The 19443-nt window shown below is 41.7% G+C and overlaps 1 protein-coding gene across 1 annotated transcript; it reads right to left on the bottom strand.

Annotated features, from left to right (window-relative positions):
* Positions 1-3230: 3230 nt before the first annotated feature.
* Positions 3231-18406, bottom strand: spg21 (SPG21 abhydrolase domain containing, maspardin). The gene is made up of 9 exons (XM_079497521.1): positions 18255-18406; positions 17680-17744; positions 15480-15641; positions 12890-12970; positions 12640-12785; positions 11585-11693; positions 10028-10135; positions 7550-7690; positions 3231-4955 (listed from the first exon to the last, which is right to left on the bottom strand). Exons 2-9 carry the CDS (start codon positions 17740-17742, stop codon positions 4836-4838), a joined length of 930 nt encoding a protein of 309 aa, XP_079353647.1. The 5' UTR covers positions 17743-17744; positions 18255-18406; the 3' UTR covers positions 3231-4835.
* Between the last annotated feature and the right edge of the window lie 1037 nt (positions 18407-19443).

Raw genomic sequence — 19443 nt, 5'->3', positions numbered from 1 at the left:
TGGTGGAAGATGCATGTGGGGAACACAAACCCTGGTGTGTGAACACAGGTTATATAATTACCTTGTGTTGCCTAATCGGCCTCATATAGCTCTTGGTTGTGTCCCCCCGGACGGTGTCATGTGATTCATAACCAGTGCAATAATGTTGTTTTCTAAATTTTGTAATTGTGGTTTGATAAGTGCATAATATCAATAAAACCGGGAAAACATTTGCAATGTCGTTATATAATTTTACATTTCTTTCTTCATATTAGAACAGCCAGTCTGCTGGATATTATGTAACAGTACTTGTTGTGGGTCAGAGTTTTTGCGTGATTTACTGATTTTTCACTGAAAGACAGTTTAGGACAAGGGTTTTCAACTGATTGTGAACGAGGGACCAGGTTGGAATCAACCTGGGGACCACCGTTGTGTTGGGTGGGGCTAAGCTTAGTGCTTTTGTAATGCTTACTACTATGCATCCCATGTGTATACACATACATACCACTGTTTCTCAACCAATGGTCCATTGACTACTAATAATTTCCTAATAATTATGACTCATCCATGCAATCCGGTGCACTTCTTTTATTCTAACTCCCTTTTTCTGTTGAATTTCTTGACCTCCGTCTTGTCAGTAAATAACTACATGGGTGGTCATCGAGGTCACCAGGGCATTCAGTTTACTTATTCTCAACCAGACAGTGGAAAGAAAAAAAAGAAAAACATCAACAAATTCTACATGACTAAATGCATGGTGAGGGTCCAGGGTCCACCCACACACCAGGCATTGATCAGACAACGATCAGTGGCAGCGCTACAGGGGGGCATTGGGGTGCAAAGCCCACCCAGATTGGACATTGTGCCCCTCCAGTCCAGATTGGCCAGTATAGTAGGCTATACCCTACCCTAACAATATTTTAATGTTTTACAAATGTTAAATCTATATGTTCTTTATGATTATTAAAATATACATTTTGAAATTAATTAATAGTACAAGCTTATATGCAGAAGACATAATGCTCAACATAACGTAATGCTCAACATAATTGTATTGTTTGTTGTTGGTGCAGCTGTATATAATTGTAGCCTACTTGTGGCTTTTTCAATGCATCACTGTTTATTTGTATAGGCAAGTATTTGTTATACATATAGGTGTTGGAAAAATAATGTGCCCCATTTGAATAAATGTTTGCCCCCTCCCGATTTGTACCTGGAGCCGGCACTGAGTAACCTACACCTGAATTGAGTCAACAGCAGACTGATGGCAAAACCGACTACTGGGCTGAAATGAAACAGCAGACTGATGGCACAACCGACTACTGGGCTGAAATGAAACAGCAGACTGATGGCACAACCGACTACTGGGCTGAAATGAAACAGCAGACTGATGGCACAACCGACTACTGGGCTGAAATGAAACAGCAGACTGATGGCACAACCTGGGCTGAAATGAAACAGCAGACTGATGGCACAACCTGGGCTGAAATGAAATAGTAAGTGACATGTACAGTAGAACAGTGGTTCCCAAACTATTTCATGTCAAGGACCCCCAAATTGACACTGATTAGCCCCTGGACCCCCACTTGAAAATATTATGCCAGGAACCCACCATAAGAGAAGATTTGTACGACTCTAGCAGTGATTCTCAACCCGTTTCATTTCAAGGACCCACAGTTTGACATGCATTATTCTACGGACCCCCATTTTTATGGCATTTCTATCTCTGGGACCCGCAATTTATATTGTAAAATCAAAGTGAATTGAACTCTGAGTGTACACATGGAACCAAATGGACCCGTTCCATGTGTACACTCTCAGAGTTACAGACCCATAAGTGTACACTCTCAGAGTTACAGACCCATAAGTGTACACTCTCAGAGTTACAGACCCATAAGTGTACACTCTCAGAGTTACAGACCCATAAGGGTCCATTTGGTTCCAAACTATCATTTAGCTGGGGACCCCCTGGAACTCCCTCAAGGACTCCTGGGAACCACTGATGTAGATTATGAACTGGGGCTCAGTGATCAGTTACAGTATTATGTCAGGCCCTTAATTGTTCAGTGAGTGACACATCTATTGAGAATGCCCCGACAGCGAGGGCTCATTTTACGGTTATATGAGCGAACCACTGGGGCAGAGCGGCTGGATGGGAACCGCAAGGTTCCCAGTTCCATCCCGGACTGTGTGGAAGTGTCTATGTAAAACGCTTTGGATAAAAGTGCGATATAAATGCATCATTTACCATAAAAGTATTTGATTAAAAAAAGTAATCAGACCCGTCTCAAGTGAGTGGTGCTGTACTGTACATATGCTGTACTGTACTAGCCCTCCTCCCTGGCCTGTGTGTGTCTGTGTGTTAGGCTGTGCAACAGTGACACTTGCTGGTGAACAAAGGCTATATATTTTCGTGCTCGGACACAGGGACAGACCCAGGGACACACACACTTAAGCCAAATTCCAATACCCAAAACTTCGGCCACTCGCGCACTCACACTCGGTCACTCCAGCATGGCAAAATGATGGTGAAATTGGTGACATGCCAAAATATGTGACCATCGTGTGGACTTCACATAACTTACATGGAAATCTTCAAATATGTGGCCCAAATACCGCTAGGTTGAACTCTGCAGTGCTAATGAACAAACTGCAACAATTTACATTCAGACACTAACATCATGTGATTGTCAACACGATTGTCATATTTCAGCAGGTCACCAATTTCACCGTAACACCACCATGCTGGAGTGACTGAGTGTGAGTGAGCGAGTGGCCGAGATTTTGGGTATTGGAATTTGGCTATAGCTGTCTATAGGAGTGGTTGCACCACTCAAAAAACACAGCTCACTGCAGCATCCTATACATTTACCTTTGATAACTGAGAGGGCTGGATAGGAACCGGAAAGGTTCCCAGTTAGATCCCTGTGGGCTCCCCCAGAGTTCGTGTCTAAACTGTCTTATGTAAAACCCTTTGGATAAAAGCACTATATAAATGCACCATTTATAAATGCATCATTTACCATCTAAAATCTTATGATATTTAGTCGACTAAAACTAGACAAACACTAAAACATTCCAGGTGACTAAAATGTGACTGAAACAAAATTAAAACTATTGAAGAGACTATGACTAAATCTAAAATCTAAATTTGCTGCCAAAAACAACACCGTTAGTAAAGAACGTCAAACAACTTGCGCCGGCCCGAACACCATGAGAAACAGCAACACCAAAGCAACCGTCCATGAAATTCAATACCATATTTTACTCTGTTACAAATCAAAATGGTTGACATGAGGTGACAGTAAATAGCATGGAAATATCATCCACATATACGTTTCTCTGTAATCAGTGCAAAGAAGATTTTGCTTCTGCCTTTTCTGACCTAAGAGTAAACGGTTTGGCAGTAGTAGTAACCATAAAACAATCAAAGGAAAACAACACGTTCAACATGGGAATCAGGCTATAATATTCAAAAAGTGCAACATCTATCAAAGTTCATGAAAGTCATATTACATAAATTCATATTACATAAGGCAAAAGGTTCATGGCATCGTCATACATACAATTGTAAAGCAAAAGCAGCCAATCACATCTTATGTACAAGTGATTATCAAAATATTGCTTTTTCTTTTCCTGTAAATTAAAAATATAATAATCAATTGAACCTGTTGATTGACTATTCGACTTCATAGAAAAAAAAACAACTCGCCACTTCGTTGGCGTTCTGGCAAAAAAAAAATAGGTCCTTTTCAAATGAATACTTTTTATAAGAGGACGTGGTTGTCTGTAATGGTCATGGTGACTGATAGTGGTGATTGGTTGAGAATATCTCGCAGTTTGCTGGTCCAGGGGGTGAGGGGGGAGGGGAAAAAAGCCCAAAGTTCTGCTTGTCCAAATCTAACCTGGCGTCACCATTGGCTTTCCACCTCAGAGGAAAGCCTGGTCTGTGTTACTAAATCACTGTGTGATCCGGTCGGGAGCGGATGATATCGTTATGTCATGTTGTAGTCATTGTTTTGTAGTCATCAGGATGATATCGTTACGTCATGTTGTAGTCACTGTTTTGTAGTCATCAGGCCGGAACCCTCAAACCAGAACTTGCTTCCCCTCAAACTGGAAGAATACCATCCCAATAAAAGAGTAGTTTCGCTGATTTCTAAAATACAAAATAAATATAACTGTGAGTGTGCTTTCCGGAGACTATTTAGCGTCTGTATACCTTTGTTACTATTCTCATTGCAGGCTACGAGAGAGAGAGAGAGAGAGTCACGCTTTTATTGGGAAGGTATTATACTTCCGGTTTGAGGGAAAGGAAGTTCTGGTTCAGAGGGTTCCGCTCCCAACCGGATCATAAACCCGAAAAGGAATGCTGCCCAGGCTAGTCCAAACCATAGATTTTTTTAAATAGACGCCTCATTGGCCGCTGTAGTTCATTGGAGCGACCTCATTGGCCGCTGCAGTTCAATGGATCGACGACGTGAGGGCGGAAGTTGCCCCGGAAGTGCGGAAGGCCCCTCAAGTGATTACTGGCCAATCACAGCGCATGTTTTCCGGGACATGTCAGACCCGAGCGTCCACTCTGTGCGCGGAAGCTTCTGTGAAGCACTAGTCTCGCGTTGCCAGACTGTTGCCTCTTGCAATAGTTGTCTGGCTACGCGAGACTAGTGAAGCACCAACAAAAGGAAGCTTGCCTTCACTTTTGCACACACGCCCCAGAGCCGAAGGAGGCGTCTACCTTTCTATGTCTATGGTCCACACACACACACACACACACACACACACACACACACACGCATACACACACACGCACGCACACACACAGAGAGAGAGAGAGAGATAGAGAAGAAGTAATTTCATTGGTCCTCGTCAGTATCCCTGCTGTCGCTCATCCTCTGCACCTCCAGCTCTTCTGCGCTGATCATGGCAGGGTTGATGGCTGCGTAGCGTGTTCCATGGAACTGACGTAAATGAATCTGAGAATACAATAATAGTACGTAAAGTAAGAAATGTGAAAAACAAACTGTAAAAATCTTCAAATACCAATACAATGCTGCTGGTACTTAATCATCAATAAACAATAACGCATCTTGATCTGCACATATATCTCATAGATGCATCTGCGTGTCTACTAGCTCTGGTCCATAGCCCTAATGTTCTACTAGCTCTGCTCCATAGCCCTAATGTTCTACTAGCTCTGGTCCATAGCCCTACATCTGCGTGTCTACTAGCTCTGGTCCATAGCCCTAATGTTCTACTAGCTCTGCTCCATAGCCCTAATGTTCTACTAGCTCTGCTCCATAGCCCTAATGTTCTACTAGCTCTGGTCCATAGCCCTAATGTTCTACTAGCTCTGGTCCATAGCCCTAATGTTCTAGCTCTGGTCCATAGCCCTAATGTCTACTAGCTCTGCTCCATAGCCCTAATGTTCTACTAGCTCTGGTCCATAGCCCTAATGTTCTTTAATAATGTGTCTACTAGCTCTGGTCCATAGCCCTAATGTTCTACTAGCTCTGGTCCATAGCCCTAATGTTCTACTAGCTCTGGTCCATAGCCCTAATGTTCTACTAGCTCTGGTCCATAGCCCTAATGTTCTACTAGCTCTGGTCCATAGCCCTAATGTTCTACTAGCTCTGGTCCATAGCCCTAATGTTCTACTAGCTCTGGTCCATAGCCCTAATGTTCTTTGCTGCCGTTGCATGTGGTGGGCGGCTCAGAGTGTGTCCACTATTAACCCATTTAGGCCTGAGATCAGATTCTAAAAATGTCTTCTACATCCTGACAGTCTTCTGATAAAGCTATGTTTCTATGTCAGTCACCGAGTGGCGCGCTACGAGCTTGTAGATCTGCTATTTTTCAATGGCTAAAGCATAACATAATGCTAACACCAAAAGGGGTTGCCGCCCAAAATGGGTTAAAGGAAAGTAGGCTTTCTAATTACACAAACCACCTTTGTTTTGGTGAGTAGGTAAAACGTTTTTTTAATATTTACGCTACAGACAAGAGGCATTTATGCGAGCGTAGGAAGACCATAGCTGTAATGAAGGCATTATAGCTATGGACCAGAGCTACCAGCTATATGTGGTCCGCTGAGTCCAAAACATATAAATACAACGCTGTCGTGTCCAGTCCAGATGTGAGCAGACCTACCTACTGTATAAAGCCACTGACCACTTGACTTTTCACTGACAAGAAAACCCTCTCACCCTCTGGCTAACTTGTTGCCAGGGAGGAGGAGGAGGCGACGGCTGTAAACTTTCTCCCAGCCAATAATGGATTTAATAATTCCAAGTAGGTCTCTCCATTCATTGCTACGGTCGACATGTTGTGTTAATCTCGTCTCGCTGTCACTCGCTTTAGTTTTGACTAACGCAAAGCAAAGCTACCGCTGTGCAGAGAAGAGCCTTAAGAGTCTTGATTTGCAACATTGATGGGGCAGAAAACTGAGCGCTCGAGCGCTGTTCATGCAGCCTGGAGTGTGACAAGCTGGAGTTTGAAATACATTGTTTTCAACGAGGGCAGCGCAAATAACAGCAATTTTAGGCATGTGTGCAACATGACAACTGTTTAAAAGTATTGTACAGTGACAACTATTGAAACTTTATTGTAAACAAACCACCACCCAGCTCCACCCCCTGCCCCCATTCACTTGAAACCTTGTGTGTGTGTTGGGCTCCGCTCTGCAGGCTACAGCAGGCAGCCAGCACTGCCTACAGTAGCAGCAGTCAAGTGTGAGCACCGCGTTGCGGCCGCTTCCGTCGGTAAACATAAAAAAAGGGTTCGGTCGGTTTAAATAAATGAATCCGGTTTACTAGATGAAACCGGTTGGTTGAACCAAAAACTGTCACATGCTTACACCCTACCACAAACCCTAAAAGCAAACATTATTTGTTCTGTACATATATAATATAATATAATATAATATAATATAATATAATATAATATAATATAATATAATATAATATTATATAATATAATATTATATTATAATACATAGCATGGTACAAAACACTTAAGTCCTTAAACCAGAAACCTAACCGCACGTGGGATGCAATGCATGTCGGACTTTTGGTGTCGGACAAGCGTGTGCACCCCTAGAGATTCACATCGGCACTAAGACACAAACATTTAAAACCCTACTTACTTGTGTGTACTGTGTAGAGATTGACCTCGATTAAAACACAGATAAACACATTTAAAACCCTCCTTACTTGTATGTAGAGGTTGACCTCGACACCAAGACACAGATAAACATTTAACCCATTTAGACCTGAGGACGCATCTGTGTCATATTATAGCTTTTAACCCATTTTGGGCGGGAACCCCTTTTGGTGTTTTAACTAAGCATTATGTTATACTTTAGCTATTGAAAAATAGCAGATCTACAAGCTCATAGCGCGCCACCGAGTGGCGCGCTATGAACTTGTAGATCTGCTATTTTTGAAAAATCGTAAAAATGCGGCACAAATCTTTGAATATATATTCTTTCAGAGCGAACGGTTTTTTTATTTCGACGTCAGGCCTGAATGGGTTAAAACCCTCCTCAGCACTAAGACACAGATAAACGTACTTGTATGTAGAGGTTGACCTCGGCGCTCCTGCACAGATAGGGGAAGTTCCCGCCCGTTTTCAGGTGAGCTCGCCTGGCGTTTGGATACAGCTTGTACATTTCCTCCTTGGCCTCGAGTGACAGCGCGCTCTGATCAAACACCTTTAGTGAGACATAAGACATGATCAAACACCTTTAATGAGACATAAGACACTCTGATCAAACATATAAAACACACGCGTAATAACGCTTCTGTCAGACATTTGCATTAAATCTTTGTCAGAAAAGGCTCTGCTCTGAGGATTCTCCACACTGAATCTGAGTGGCATTGCAAGAACAAGAAGCACAGTTGACATATTAGACAGACAGATACATAGATGAAGAAATCATAGCTCAAACCAGACATAACTAGATAAAGTGCCCCTCGGGAGTCGGGGCACAGGTCTCCACCAGGGCAGGGCAGGTTGTGGCCTCCTGGTGGCGAAGCCACATGTGCAGGCCAATGTGAAAAGGGTGGGATATATTCCTCAGCCTAATAGGAAAGTCTGTAAAAGATTTCACGTAAATTGCACGCTGCGTTCATGATTTGAGGCGTTTTGTTCAAAACGGGCCAATCCTGCCAACTTTGAAAGGCCAGATCCGTCTTGAACACATAACTATAGAGATAGTGTGTAACAATTTTCGGGATTTTTGGACAGAATCTGGAAAAGTAATATAAAAAAATGTGTTTTACGAAAGTCGGCCTCCTGGTGGCGCTATAACAGGCCGTTCTGGAAAATGTGGGGCAGAGGTTCATCGTTGGCATCCATGGAGTGTGTGTGCAAAGTTTGGCATCGACCAGGTTAACGGTGCCGGAGATTAGCTGTACACGGACGGACGGACGGACAGAGTGCAAACCATACTCTCTCCCCATGCCTTCGGCCTGGTGGAGAAAATAACCTGCACAACAAATAAAACTAATAAATAATAATAATAAAGAAGAGGCTGGCTGGTGACTTGAAGGAGGCATGCAGTGGTCCACAGCGCCATCTCCTGGTACAATAGAGGGGGTTAGCAGGGACCAGAACCATGTAACAATTAGCAGGACTGTGCGGAATGCCCTGACCCCTTCCCTCAAATAATGCAAATCACTGGTGTCCTTTAACAACGGTTTATCTGCTTGTGATGTAACGTTCCGTCTGATAAGATTTATTATTGATATCAAACCGGATCGCTGATTTCTATTTTTGTATTATTTTTTTGGCTTGGCCTTTCCTTCTTTAGCAATCCTAGACCGGGTTGCGCAACCGTGTTGCCACCTCCCATTATACAGGCTGACTAAAAAGCTGATCCGGTGGTTTAGATGGAAACATTGGCGCTTTCTAGAGCAAGGATGGCTTCATTTTAGCTCGCTAGCATTGATGCTATTTATTTAGCAGTAAGACGGACGCTCCAAACAGGAAACAGTCCCAGTGTGTGCTTCATTGAAATAGGCTCAGCAGTCTGCGGTTGGCTCTGCGTCCAGCAGGTGGCAGCATAGGCCTAAAAAACCCACCTTTCAGCAGGCCAAAGGGAGAGGACATGATCACTCCTTCCTTAGGACTACCCTCACCTCTTTATAACCCCTTCCTGTTTCCCCCCCAACCTGTACATATCTTTTTGAGGGGCGCTAGCCCCCATTATGCCCAGCTTTGAGGGTTTGTGTGAACACAAACATTGGTCTGGATCGATCAATTGTGATTGGCTGATCACCCTATAGTGATGATTTGATTGGCTGAGCAAAGTACATATTGAAGATAAAAGTGAGGGCAGAAAAGTGATGATTTGATTGGCTGAGCACGGAATGTGATGTATGATAAGAGCTCCCCTGTGATTTTCGGAAATAATGTTTGTTGACCACCAAGTCTCTCACACACACACACACACACACACACACACACACACACACACACACACACACACACACACACACACACACACACACACACACACACACACACACACACACACACACACACACACACACACACACACACACACACACACACACACACACACACACACACACACACACACACACACACCATTAGAGTTGTTGGCATGTGTTTTCATGGTACAACAGGCATGTCACTCAGTACTCTATGGGTATAAGTAACAGCGTCTCCACCATGTATGACGGCTGCCAATTATAGCGGAGTACAGTACTACAGCACGAGTACAGTACAGCACCACTCACTTCAGCTTGTTCTGATTTCTGAAATTATTATTACTTTTTATGATGATTTGAATTTTGTTATTTTTCATGTCATGATTATGAATTGAATACCCAGGACCTGAATGGAAACAATACCGCAAGGACTGTTTTCCGGTGATATCCCTTTGGACCAAGTGTTTGACTGTACGTACTCTGATTGCTTGAATACTTTATTGGCAGAAGTGTAAACAGCACAATCGACCACAAAACTGTGCTGAGCGAAAAACATAGAAAAGGTTCAAGGTTAGGATAATGATTAGACTTACGTCGATAATGGTCACGGCGACGTCCTTGATCTTGTGTGGCTCCACATAGGAATTCTGACAGTTGAGTGTGAGCCGCGAGGCGAGCTCGCTCTGGTTCAGACTCTCCAGCTACAGACAGACAGACAGACAAGACACGTTGTCACTCAATGAACAGGAGAATGAGTGAGTTACAGGTTCATGTGATCACTTTTATGTTTCTGTACTTGGGAACAGTTTGGAGTTAATCTAATTCAAATCAGAACAGCCTTATCCTCAAGCCTCAGAACTAACTACAATGCTGTCCCAATCCCATTATTGATCTGTAATTGATAAGTAAGTAAGCAAGCAATTGATCTGACTGGGAGTCAGGGCAAGTCCAGTTTGCAAGAGTTAAAAACCCAAGAGGTTGGTAGAGGTTTGTGTTGTGTGGTTACCTTGACATGATGCAACTAGTCACTTCGTTTGCGCCATTGATTATAAATTTAATCCAAAAATAGACTCCTTTCTTTTAGCATATAAAAAATGCAAACTAAGCTGATTCTGCCAATATATACATTACAAAGTTCTTTTTTTATTAAGAAAATTGTCAATTTCATGTTGATTTAGCAATCTATATCTGTACTAGGAAGAAGATTCAGACTGGAGCCACACATCCGGATCTTCAACAGGAAATTGTCATTTTTGTATTATCAATTTCTAATCAACAGCAAAATGGAGGAGATATCTCGCCAATTAAGACTACCAGGTGTGATGTTACACACTATAAATAAAAATAAACTGAACATTAATAGATAACAGTCCAAGATTTGATCATGTATTTTTTCCCTAATGTTTTTCAAAATGTACTTGATTGAATTAAATCAGGGAATTTATCCAGAAGGTTCTTTGAGTCCTTGTGTACTCTGAAACTGCAACACAAGTTGAAGCTCTCTGATAATTATCATATAAACCAATAAAATGTATCCGCCACCAACAATAAATGGACGTCATAGTAAAGAGTTATGGGATTGAATTATGAGCACATCATACTATAATTCACTCAATGTCTGAGTGAATGAAACACTGTCGTAGCGCCTCACTGCCTGCACCAATCGCACCGACTTTTCAGACAGGCATTGACCATAATATTATGGAGGTCTTAACAACGCCCTTTTTTCACTTTAACAAATGATTGATTAATAACTAATTTATTAGTGCATTAAAATTACCCATCCACCCATCCACTCATATAGGCCACTTTTTGCTCTTCCACATACAGCTTTTGTGCAAATCTCACAAAAAACGGTACACATAATCTATGGACCTATCCGAAAACACCACAGGCAGAATTTTCATAGTCCATCATTCGGCTGTAATCAGCCTCCAAAGTTAGTGGGAGGGGCCTGTTTTACAAAACAATGACACAAATCACTAACGGAATGTCCAATCCACCCCAAATTTCTTTTTGGTGGATAAATCCGCTATGTTTGCGATAGCGTAGCCTACGTGCGCTATAGCGGGACAGGACAATTCCCTCCCAATCAGTAATGTGATCTATTACATCGCATTACCCACACTTGATCCCATAACAACACTTACCCGGTCAACCATGAAGTCTATGGCGTCGGCCATTTTGGGGTCTACGGGTCCTTTAGCGAAGTTCCCCAGGACGATCTTCTTCAGCATGAAGGCAGGCATTATCCAGAAACTGAGGAAGAAGAGAATGATGTGGTTTTAGTCTCAAATCACACCATCAAGGCATTAAGTGATGACATCAAAGACATGTATTAAAAACTAAAGCAATGTAACAGAGGCAGCGGAATGAGCGGAATCAGCTTGCCGTTTAATCACCTCGGCTTCGCCTGAGTGATTAAACATCCTGTCGGGGGTTTATTTTTAAACAACGACCTGCAAGCTGACAATTATCCTGCTTAGTACACGGCTCCTTAATATATAAATTAACACATTTACCAAAAAACAACAAAACGAATATTTCCTTGCTTACGATAATGAAAATATTCATATATTATAAGTGTTGTACTCTGTGTAACTCTGTCACCTTGGAAAACAAGGAAGTGTTGATAAAAATAAAATACATTTTCGGTTACTGCATCGTCCATTTCTCGCTTCAAATGTTTTCAAATACATTCTGGAGAGTTGATACGAATATCAGTCTAAATCCATCATTTATTCTGACCGAAAAGGCTTATCTGTCCTAATCCATCATTTATACATTATGGATAATTAGTGTGGACTTAGACTGTTATTCGTCTTAACTGCACATTGCGTCATGGGCTCCCTATGGGAGGGGGGTCTTCTAAAGACGACTGGAGACGCGTTGGGCACAAATAGTGGTAAGTACAATTTTGAGGTATTTGTACTTCCAATACTTTTACTTCTACTCCACTACATCTCAGAGGCAAATATTGTACTTTTACTCCACTACATTTATTTGAAAACTTTAGTCACTAGTTACTTTGTAGATACATACTTTGTACATTACTACAACACTAACCACTTCAGCCCTATATACATTTCGGCCGTTTTTTATACATTTGAAAACTTGAAATGGAATCAAGCATTCAACCAAGAATCAAGCATTCAACCAACAATCAAGCATTCAACCAAGACGTGTAATACAGATAAATAAATACCTGTTAGCTGTCCATGTCTGGTTGAAGATGGAGGTGTCGCTGAACGAGTTGCACAGAACCAGCGAGTGAACCCTCGGGGACTTGTGCGTGCACTCGGCGAACTTCTGGGCCAGGAATCCACCCAAGGAGGCGCCGAAAAGATGGACCTTTTCAACGAAGAAAAATACATTCTTGTGGTTTTAGAGCCAAATAGAGACATTATAGACCAGGCACAAACTAATGAGTTGCTATTCTTAACATGTAGGCTTACCTTATCCAGCTGCAAGTGATCGAGAAGCTTCCGGAATCCATCGCAGAACTCCAAGAGGTCCCAATATATAGGGTACTGCAACTAAGACCGAAATAGACAATATATAGGGTACTGCAACTAAGACCGAAATAGACAATATATAGGGTACTGCAACTAAGACCGAAATAGACAATATATAGGGTACTGCAACTAAGACAGAAATATAGACAATATATAGGGTACTGCAACTAAGACCGAAATATAGACAATATATAGGGTACTGCAACTAAGATCGAAATATAGACAATATATAGGGTACTGCAACTAAGACCGAAATATAGACAATATGTGACCAGATTTGACTGAGAGCCTGCCATCGCACAAATTCCAGTTTTTCACCAGAGGAGAAAAACTTGTTTTTCCCTTTTTAAATGCTTAAACATGTAGCTAGGTCACGGTGTAATGTTAGAGTCCACAGAAGTGAACCTTTCAAGCCTGTTTTCTCAACTCACTGTTTTCTGCAAGACATTACTCTATAAGCCATATCTCCAAAACTGGTTGGTCAAACTGAACAACCAATATGTCAATTTGAAGCTATGAATCCCTGCTTTCATATGACATGAACAAAAAAAAGAGAATAACAAAATAAATCCAATGGCAGTCCCTCAGTCAAATTTGGTCACATATATAGGGTACTGCAACTAAGACCGAAATATAGACAATATATAGGGTACTGCAACGAAGACCGAAATATATTGAAATATAGACAATATATAGGGTACTGCAACGAAGACCGAACTATATTGAAATATAGACAATATATATGGTACTGCAACTAAGACCGAAATATAGATAATAAATAGCAGTGGTTTTCAACCAGTGGTCCGGGGACCACAAGTGGTCCTTGAGGGGGCCGTGCTCCAGGTGGCGAAATGATGGAGAGTTGGTAACCAAATAGACCCTTATAGATCCTTAACTCTAAATGAAACCAAATGGACAAATGGACGCTCTCAAGAGTTAAAATTATTGTTAAACAGATGCATTACTTAATTTACGTCTGTCTACACAATTAGAGAATGTAGAAGAATAGTTATTTTGACTATCAATACAGCATGGAATTGTGGTCAAAAATCGCATCCAACGACAACAACATATTCTTTAGGTTTGGGTCTGAGAGGCTATTAAGGTCTATTCATAGTTTGGCTTTTCAGTGGTGAGGTGACTACCGCTCCGGTGGTGAGGTGACCACCGCTCCGGTGGTGAGGTGACCACCGCTCCAGTGGTGAGTTGACCACTGGAGCTGTAATAACGTGGAGCGGTGGTGAGTAAAAACAGAGAGAAGGGCTAGGGAGAGCGGTGGTTTGCTCTTCACCACGGCTCCGTGACGTCATGTAGTTGCGGTGGTCACCTCACCACCGATAAATCAGACTATGAATAACGCTTAAATGTTATCAAATGGCGGTTTGTGTGAATAAATAATGGACCTTGATGTGAAAAGGAAACCACTGATAGGGTGCTACAACTGAGACAGCGGAGAAAGATGACAATTACATTGAAAACCTGGTTACTACTTACTTACAACACTATGACTATAGTTGCATATTATTCTCTGTGCAACAACTGTCTTTCTGCATGTTTTCCATCGCCACGGCACTTCCTTATTTACAGAAAGCCTCTTTTCAACCAAATAAGACATCTTTACCTCAATAAGAATCTGTTTGAATTGAATCTCTGCTACTGATAGTGATACTTTGGAAGAACCATATGGGTTACCTTCAAACGTTGTCCTCCTAATTTATAAAATTTAAGCTTATTATTAGAATTTCTGTGAACTCTCACTCGATTAAGACTCTCTAAGGAGTAGACTTAGAGGCAGCCAAATGCTTGCACGCACACGCGCAAGCACACGCACGCACACACACAAAGTTAAAGGACTTTGATTTAAACACATGGTAAACAGCAGCAAGTCTGGGCTATTAATCCTGTGTTGTTGCTCATGTAGTGTGTAGTAAATACAGTACACAGTAATGCATTTTTCTCCTCTTTAAGTTAGTCAATTGAACATCGGCCATTGGCATATTATACATACATACATATTATAGGGACTGACAAAGCTGATTTTTTTACATTTTCCCAATTTACGCTGTTTATGTGAGCAGTCGTTATCTGTAGTTGCAAACTAAGTCTGAACATAGTTTGGGTGCCCCGTATATTAACTCGCTATATCGTCTCCCTCATAAAGTAAACAAGACTTTTCTGGCCCGGGCTCCTAATGCAGCCTGACAGCGCATCGCGGGTTCGAGTCCCGTTCCTGACGAACTTTGCTGTACAGTATATGACGCACTCCCCGTCACTCTCTCTCCTCGTTTCCTTTCATTTTGAAAATCGTGAAAATGTGTATATTTCAGTGCGAACATTTTTAACTCAAATCTTTGCTTCTGGGGGGAGTCCCTGGACCAACATATTTCCAGATGGGGGTCAGCGGCCAATTACATATAATTTGTGGGGCTCCTTGACATGAAATAGTTTGAGCAGCACTGACATAGAAACATAGGGTTTAGGGGGGTTTTTTGTTTTAGAATGGGCCTCGGGTCTAAATGGGTGAACTCACCGAGATGACTCTGTAGCCCCATCCTGTCAGGGCCAACACCTGCTGGAAGAACACCTCGGCCGTCCCGCTGACCGGCGGGAGGAAGATGATGGGGCAGCGGATGCTCTTTGGCCCTGCATCGTACAACGACCACACCTTGCTGTCGTCGTCGTCCACGATGATCTAAACCGTGACAGACAAAAAAGAATAGAAGGGGCGATTATTTAGCATGTCCAGTAGGGGGGCGGGAACCGGAATGACGACTCCATTCCGATTGGATAAATTCTGATTAATTGGGCTAGGATCCGATTACAATTCGATTACCGATGCATCGCGATGCAAATACATTGGTTTATTCCCCCCTCACTGTGTGACTAAACAACGTGCTTTCTAACGACCCATAACGAAAACACATTAATTTACTTCCATTATCTTGTATTGCTAATAAAAAACAAATGGCAGCGATACGTCACTGTCAACTCAACTGGAAGGTTAGATTTGACAGCATCAACAATTGCAGAAAACTCAAAAGAAGATAAACAAGACCTTTTTTTCTAAAATAATACACATAATATTCTTTCTAAATAATAAAATAATTGGTTTTTGACATTTGCGAATCAATTAATGATCACGATTAATCTATGAATCGATTTCATAGCATGTGTGTTGAACAAAGCATGTATGTTTTCTGTAGCAGGAGGATGAGAGATAACATTCACTTGACTGCACTTCCAGTAACATTCCTAGCATTAATAGTTTCAAGATCCCCGGCAGCAGTTTTAAAAAGGCTGTTATTTCAACATGTTATGCATGTGACCCAATGGTAACAACAACCACCGTCTTAGATGTGTTTGGTTTGCGTAAGCAACAACGGGTCATGAGCAATTACGGGCATTGTTGCCACGTCTTCTTATTATAAGAGACTGGGTTTGTTCTTCTGAAAAGCTGCTTGTAAATATCTGCAGTTGTGGGTTGCGTTTTTTGGGGGGGATATTTTTGAGTGGTGCAACCACTCCAAGGAAGAGAAAAGTCCGTCCTAACCTATAGAGTACCAGTAGGGGCAAAAGTGGCGCTGCTGTGCCAGAAACAGAGAGAGAGAGATAGTGTTGCACTGTTGCCTGCTAATTAGAGAGAGAGAGAGAGAGAGAGAGAGAGAGAGGCAGGGGGAGAGGGGAGTTGCACCACTCAGTTCACACGGGTGTGATTTTTTTTAAAGTCTAGTTGGTTATTTTGGGTGTGCTTCCTAATGCTTTTTATAAACGAGTTCTCAAACATTTTCACGTCAAGGACCCGCAAATAAAATTAGTATGTATTCTCCACAGACTCCCCCCTCTTAAACTATTTTATGCCAGGAGCATATATATATATATTTTTTACATTTCCTTGAAAATAGCAGATCTACGCGTGATGTGGCATGTTGTGAGCATGTACGTATAGTTGCTTCTTTTGGGCTCGTTTCTCGCGCGAAACATGGCAACACTGATTAGGGGCTGCGCTGCCTTGCTCATGGGACTATAGGGCCGGTGGCCGGTTCCACACGCGGCACAAGGTGGCTTTTTTTTCACTTGAGCACCTGCCCCTCCAAATGTCTGTGCATGCCACTGCCAAAAACACTCCATATTTGATCATATTTCAATGTCCGTAATCTGCCACAAATTAGCTCTCGTCTTATTCAAAGATGCCACATGCTATATTTAAAACAAAAATCCAGTTAGTCTTAATAAATTGTGTGTAGAATGATATAAAAAGGGGGTCTGCAACCTTTTTGAAATGAAGTGCCAGGTTTGTGAGTCGTGTACCATGTCAATACACATATTATTGACACTACATTAAAAAAAACTTTTAAATATTTTCTTTCACATTGTTATAATGATCATTAGACTCAAGAGCAATAACCTCACCTATGTCCCCAGTCAGAGTTTCAGAGTTTTAACAAATGTAGAATTATGTGCAAGATTACATTTACATGCAAATGTGAGGGACTTCTTTTTTCTTAAATGGTTTATTTTAAACCAAAAATCCTCTCTCTCACACACTTATGCCAGTGTTCATCATTGTTTGTGCCAATGTTGGCAATGGTGTTGCCTATCCCTGATATAAACTATCCCAAATTCAAACAAAAAAGGGAATTTCATCATGCAGTAAAAAATAATTCTAGCTAGCCTGTTTGTGACACAATTACACAAGCAGATTAAATACTATTTTCAGATTAAATACTTACTTTTTTCAGGGGCACCGTACTTCTGAACCAGTTGTAGTCAGGAGACACTTTTATCTCCTCCATTTCTAAAGCACATTACAACAAAAATAGTGACATTTATTTTCTTGTAGTAAGTATCTGGTGGTTATGCTCCATAATAAACACAACCGATTCCTATTACGATATGAATTAGGCTGTTGATTGATGTGTTTGATTGATTGAAAATGTTAATTGTATGTAGAATATGGGTACAGTTCAACAGAAGTACAGGTCAATACAACTGCTAAGAGGATAAAACCACAGGAAAAAAGCACTTGTTTACACAGGGTCCTCTCCTCCATTTGCATTCAATTCATCAGAACAGTTTGTTATTGTTTCTGATGTTTGTATGATCGTCTATAAATGCTGCTGCAACAATCTAAACACACTGAAGCAACTGTGTTGGATTGTGTGTATTTCTGGGGGCTGAATAACTAACAACCCACACGTGACTATAATATAAAAAAACGACCCTGTACACCATTTTAGTCGAGACGATTATGAAGTATACACACGAAATGGTATATTTGTAGCTGGATTGCGAAGCAAATATTTACCGTTGTTTTCCCCCTGGTTGTCATTCAGAGTATCAGAATAATGTCACTTCTATCCATTAATGTGTGTATCATTGTTTTCTACTGATCTGATTCTGGTCATATGACTGGAGTTCTCAATAAGACTTCCGCAAAAAATAAAAACTAGGTCCCAGACTCCTAGGGTAGTTTTGTGCCTTGTCAACTCCAGAGTAATCTAGTAAGAGAGTGGCGACACTAGCGTTGACTCCCTTTGTAACAATGGAATGCGGAAGTGCTTATTCTATCTCAATGGGATAGTTCCAATGTTTAGTAGGATATGGATGGAGCCCGCACACCATAGGTATAAGAAAAGACGTTCTTTATTGAAAAGTCTGACAACGTTTCGATCTATCCGATCTTCATCAGGTCATGTTTGGAACTATAGCCCATGCACCCGCTTTGCGGCGAGATCAAAGCGTGTCGCCACTCTCTTCTATTCCACTCGGGTCAACTAACTCCCGAAAGACACAGCCTGCAGTACTGTTGTGTTGTGATCGGTGTGGATCCTTATTCCTTACAGTAAAGAAGTCAGGGCAAAAAAAATTAGCCTGGCTAATAAGCCAGACTAATATCACACAACACTGTCGCGGTATATCAGTCTGGGCTGGCTCCACTTGGATTTCATTTCCCGTGGGGCGTGTTCAAACATTTTCTCTTTGACGCAATTGGTCAGAGCTACTGTCAGTCAAAGGTCTCAAGCATTGAACGTCACTGTACCAAAGCCCGCCCATATTGCATACCGTGTCCCGATTGGTCCGACCTGTTCTCGATTGTAGGAAAGAGGCGTGCTACTGAGCCTCGCCAGACCGAAATCCGCTGGTAGGCAACTTTTTTTTGCCAACGGCTGATTCGGTCTGGTTTATTAACCAGGCTAAAAAAAAATACCTTCGTTTAGCACAACGTTCCTCTTCTCTTCTCTTCCTGTGCGCTAAACACATTTCTGACACAACACTGCCCTCCTCTGGGTTAAAAGAGAGAATCCACATGCTGTACGATGACTAGTGGTTTTCAACCCTTTTCATATCAAGGGATTGATTGATTGATTGATTGATTACTTTATTAAAAGTTTGCAGGGGGACGACAACACCGAAAGTACAGTTCAGGTCCATTATTTATTCGGCATTTGAGCCACGGACCACCAGCTGATGAGAGATCAGACCCAAAACTAACA

Source organism: Electrona antarctica, assembly GCF_951216825.1.
Source record: "Electrona antarctica genome assembly, chromosome: 3".
In the NCBI taxonomy this organism is placed as follows: Eukaryota; Metazoa; Chordata; class Actinopteri; order Myctophiformes; family Myctophidae; genus Electrona; species Electrona antarctica.
This window is presented reverse-complemented; position numbering and strand designations above follow the sequence as displayed.

Coding starts and splice junctions, on each gene's coding strand:
- spg21 (XM_079497521.1), bottom strand. CDS start 17,742: ATGGAGGAGATAAAAGTGTCTCCTGACTACAACTGGTTCAGAAGTACG. Junction 15,642..17,679: donor GTACGGTGCCCCTGAAAAAA/GTAAGTATTTAA, acceptor GTCACGGTTTAG/ATCATCGTGGACGACGACGA. Junction 12,971..15,479: donor GGGGCTACAGAGTCATCTCG/GTGAGTTCACCC, acceptor TTTCGGTCTTAG/TTGCAGTACCCTATATATTG.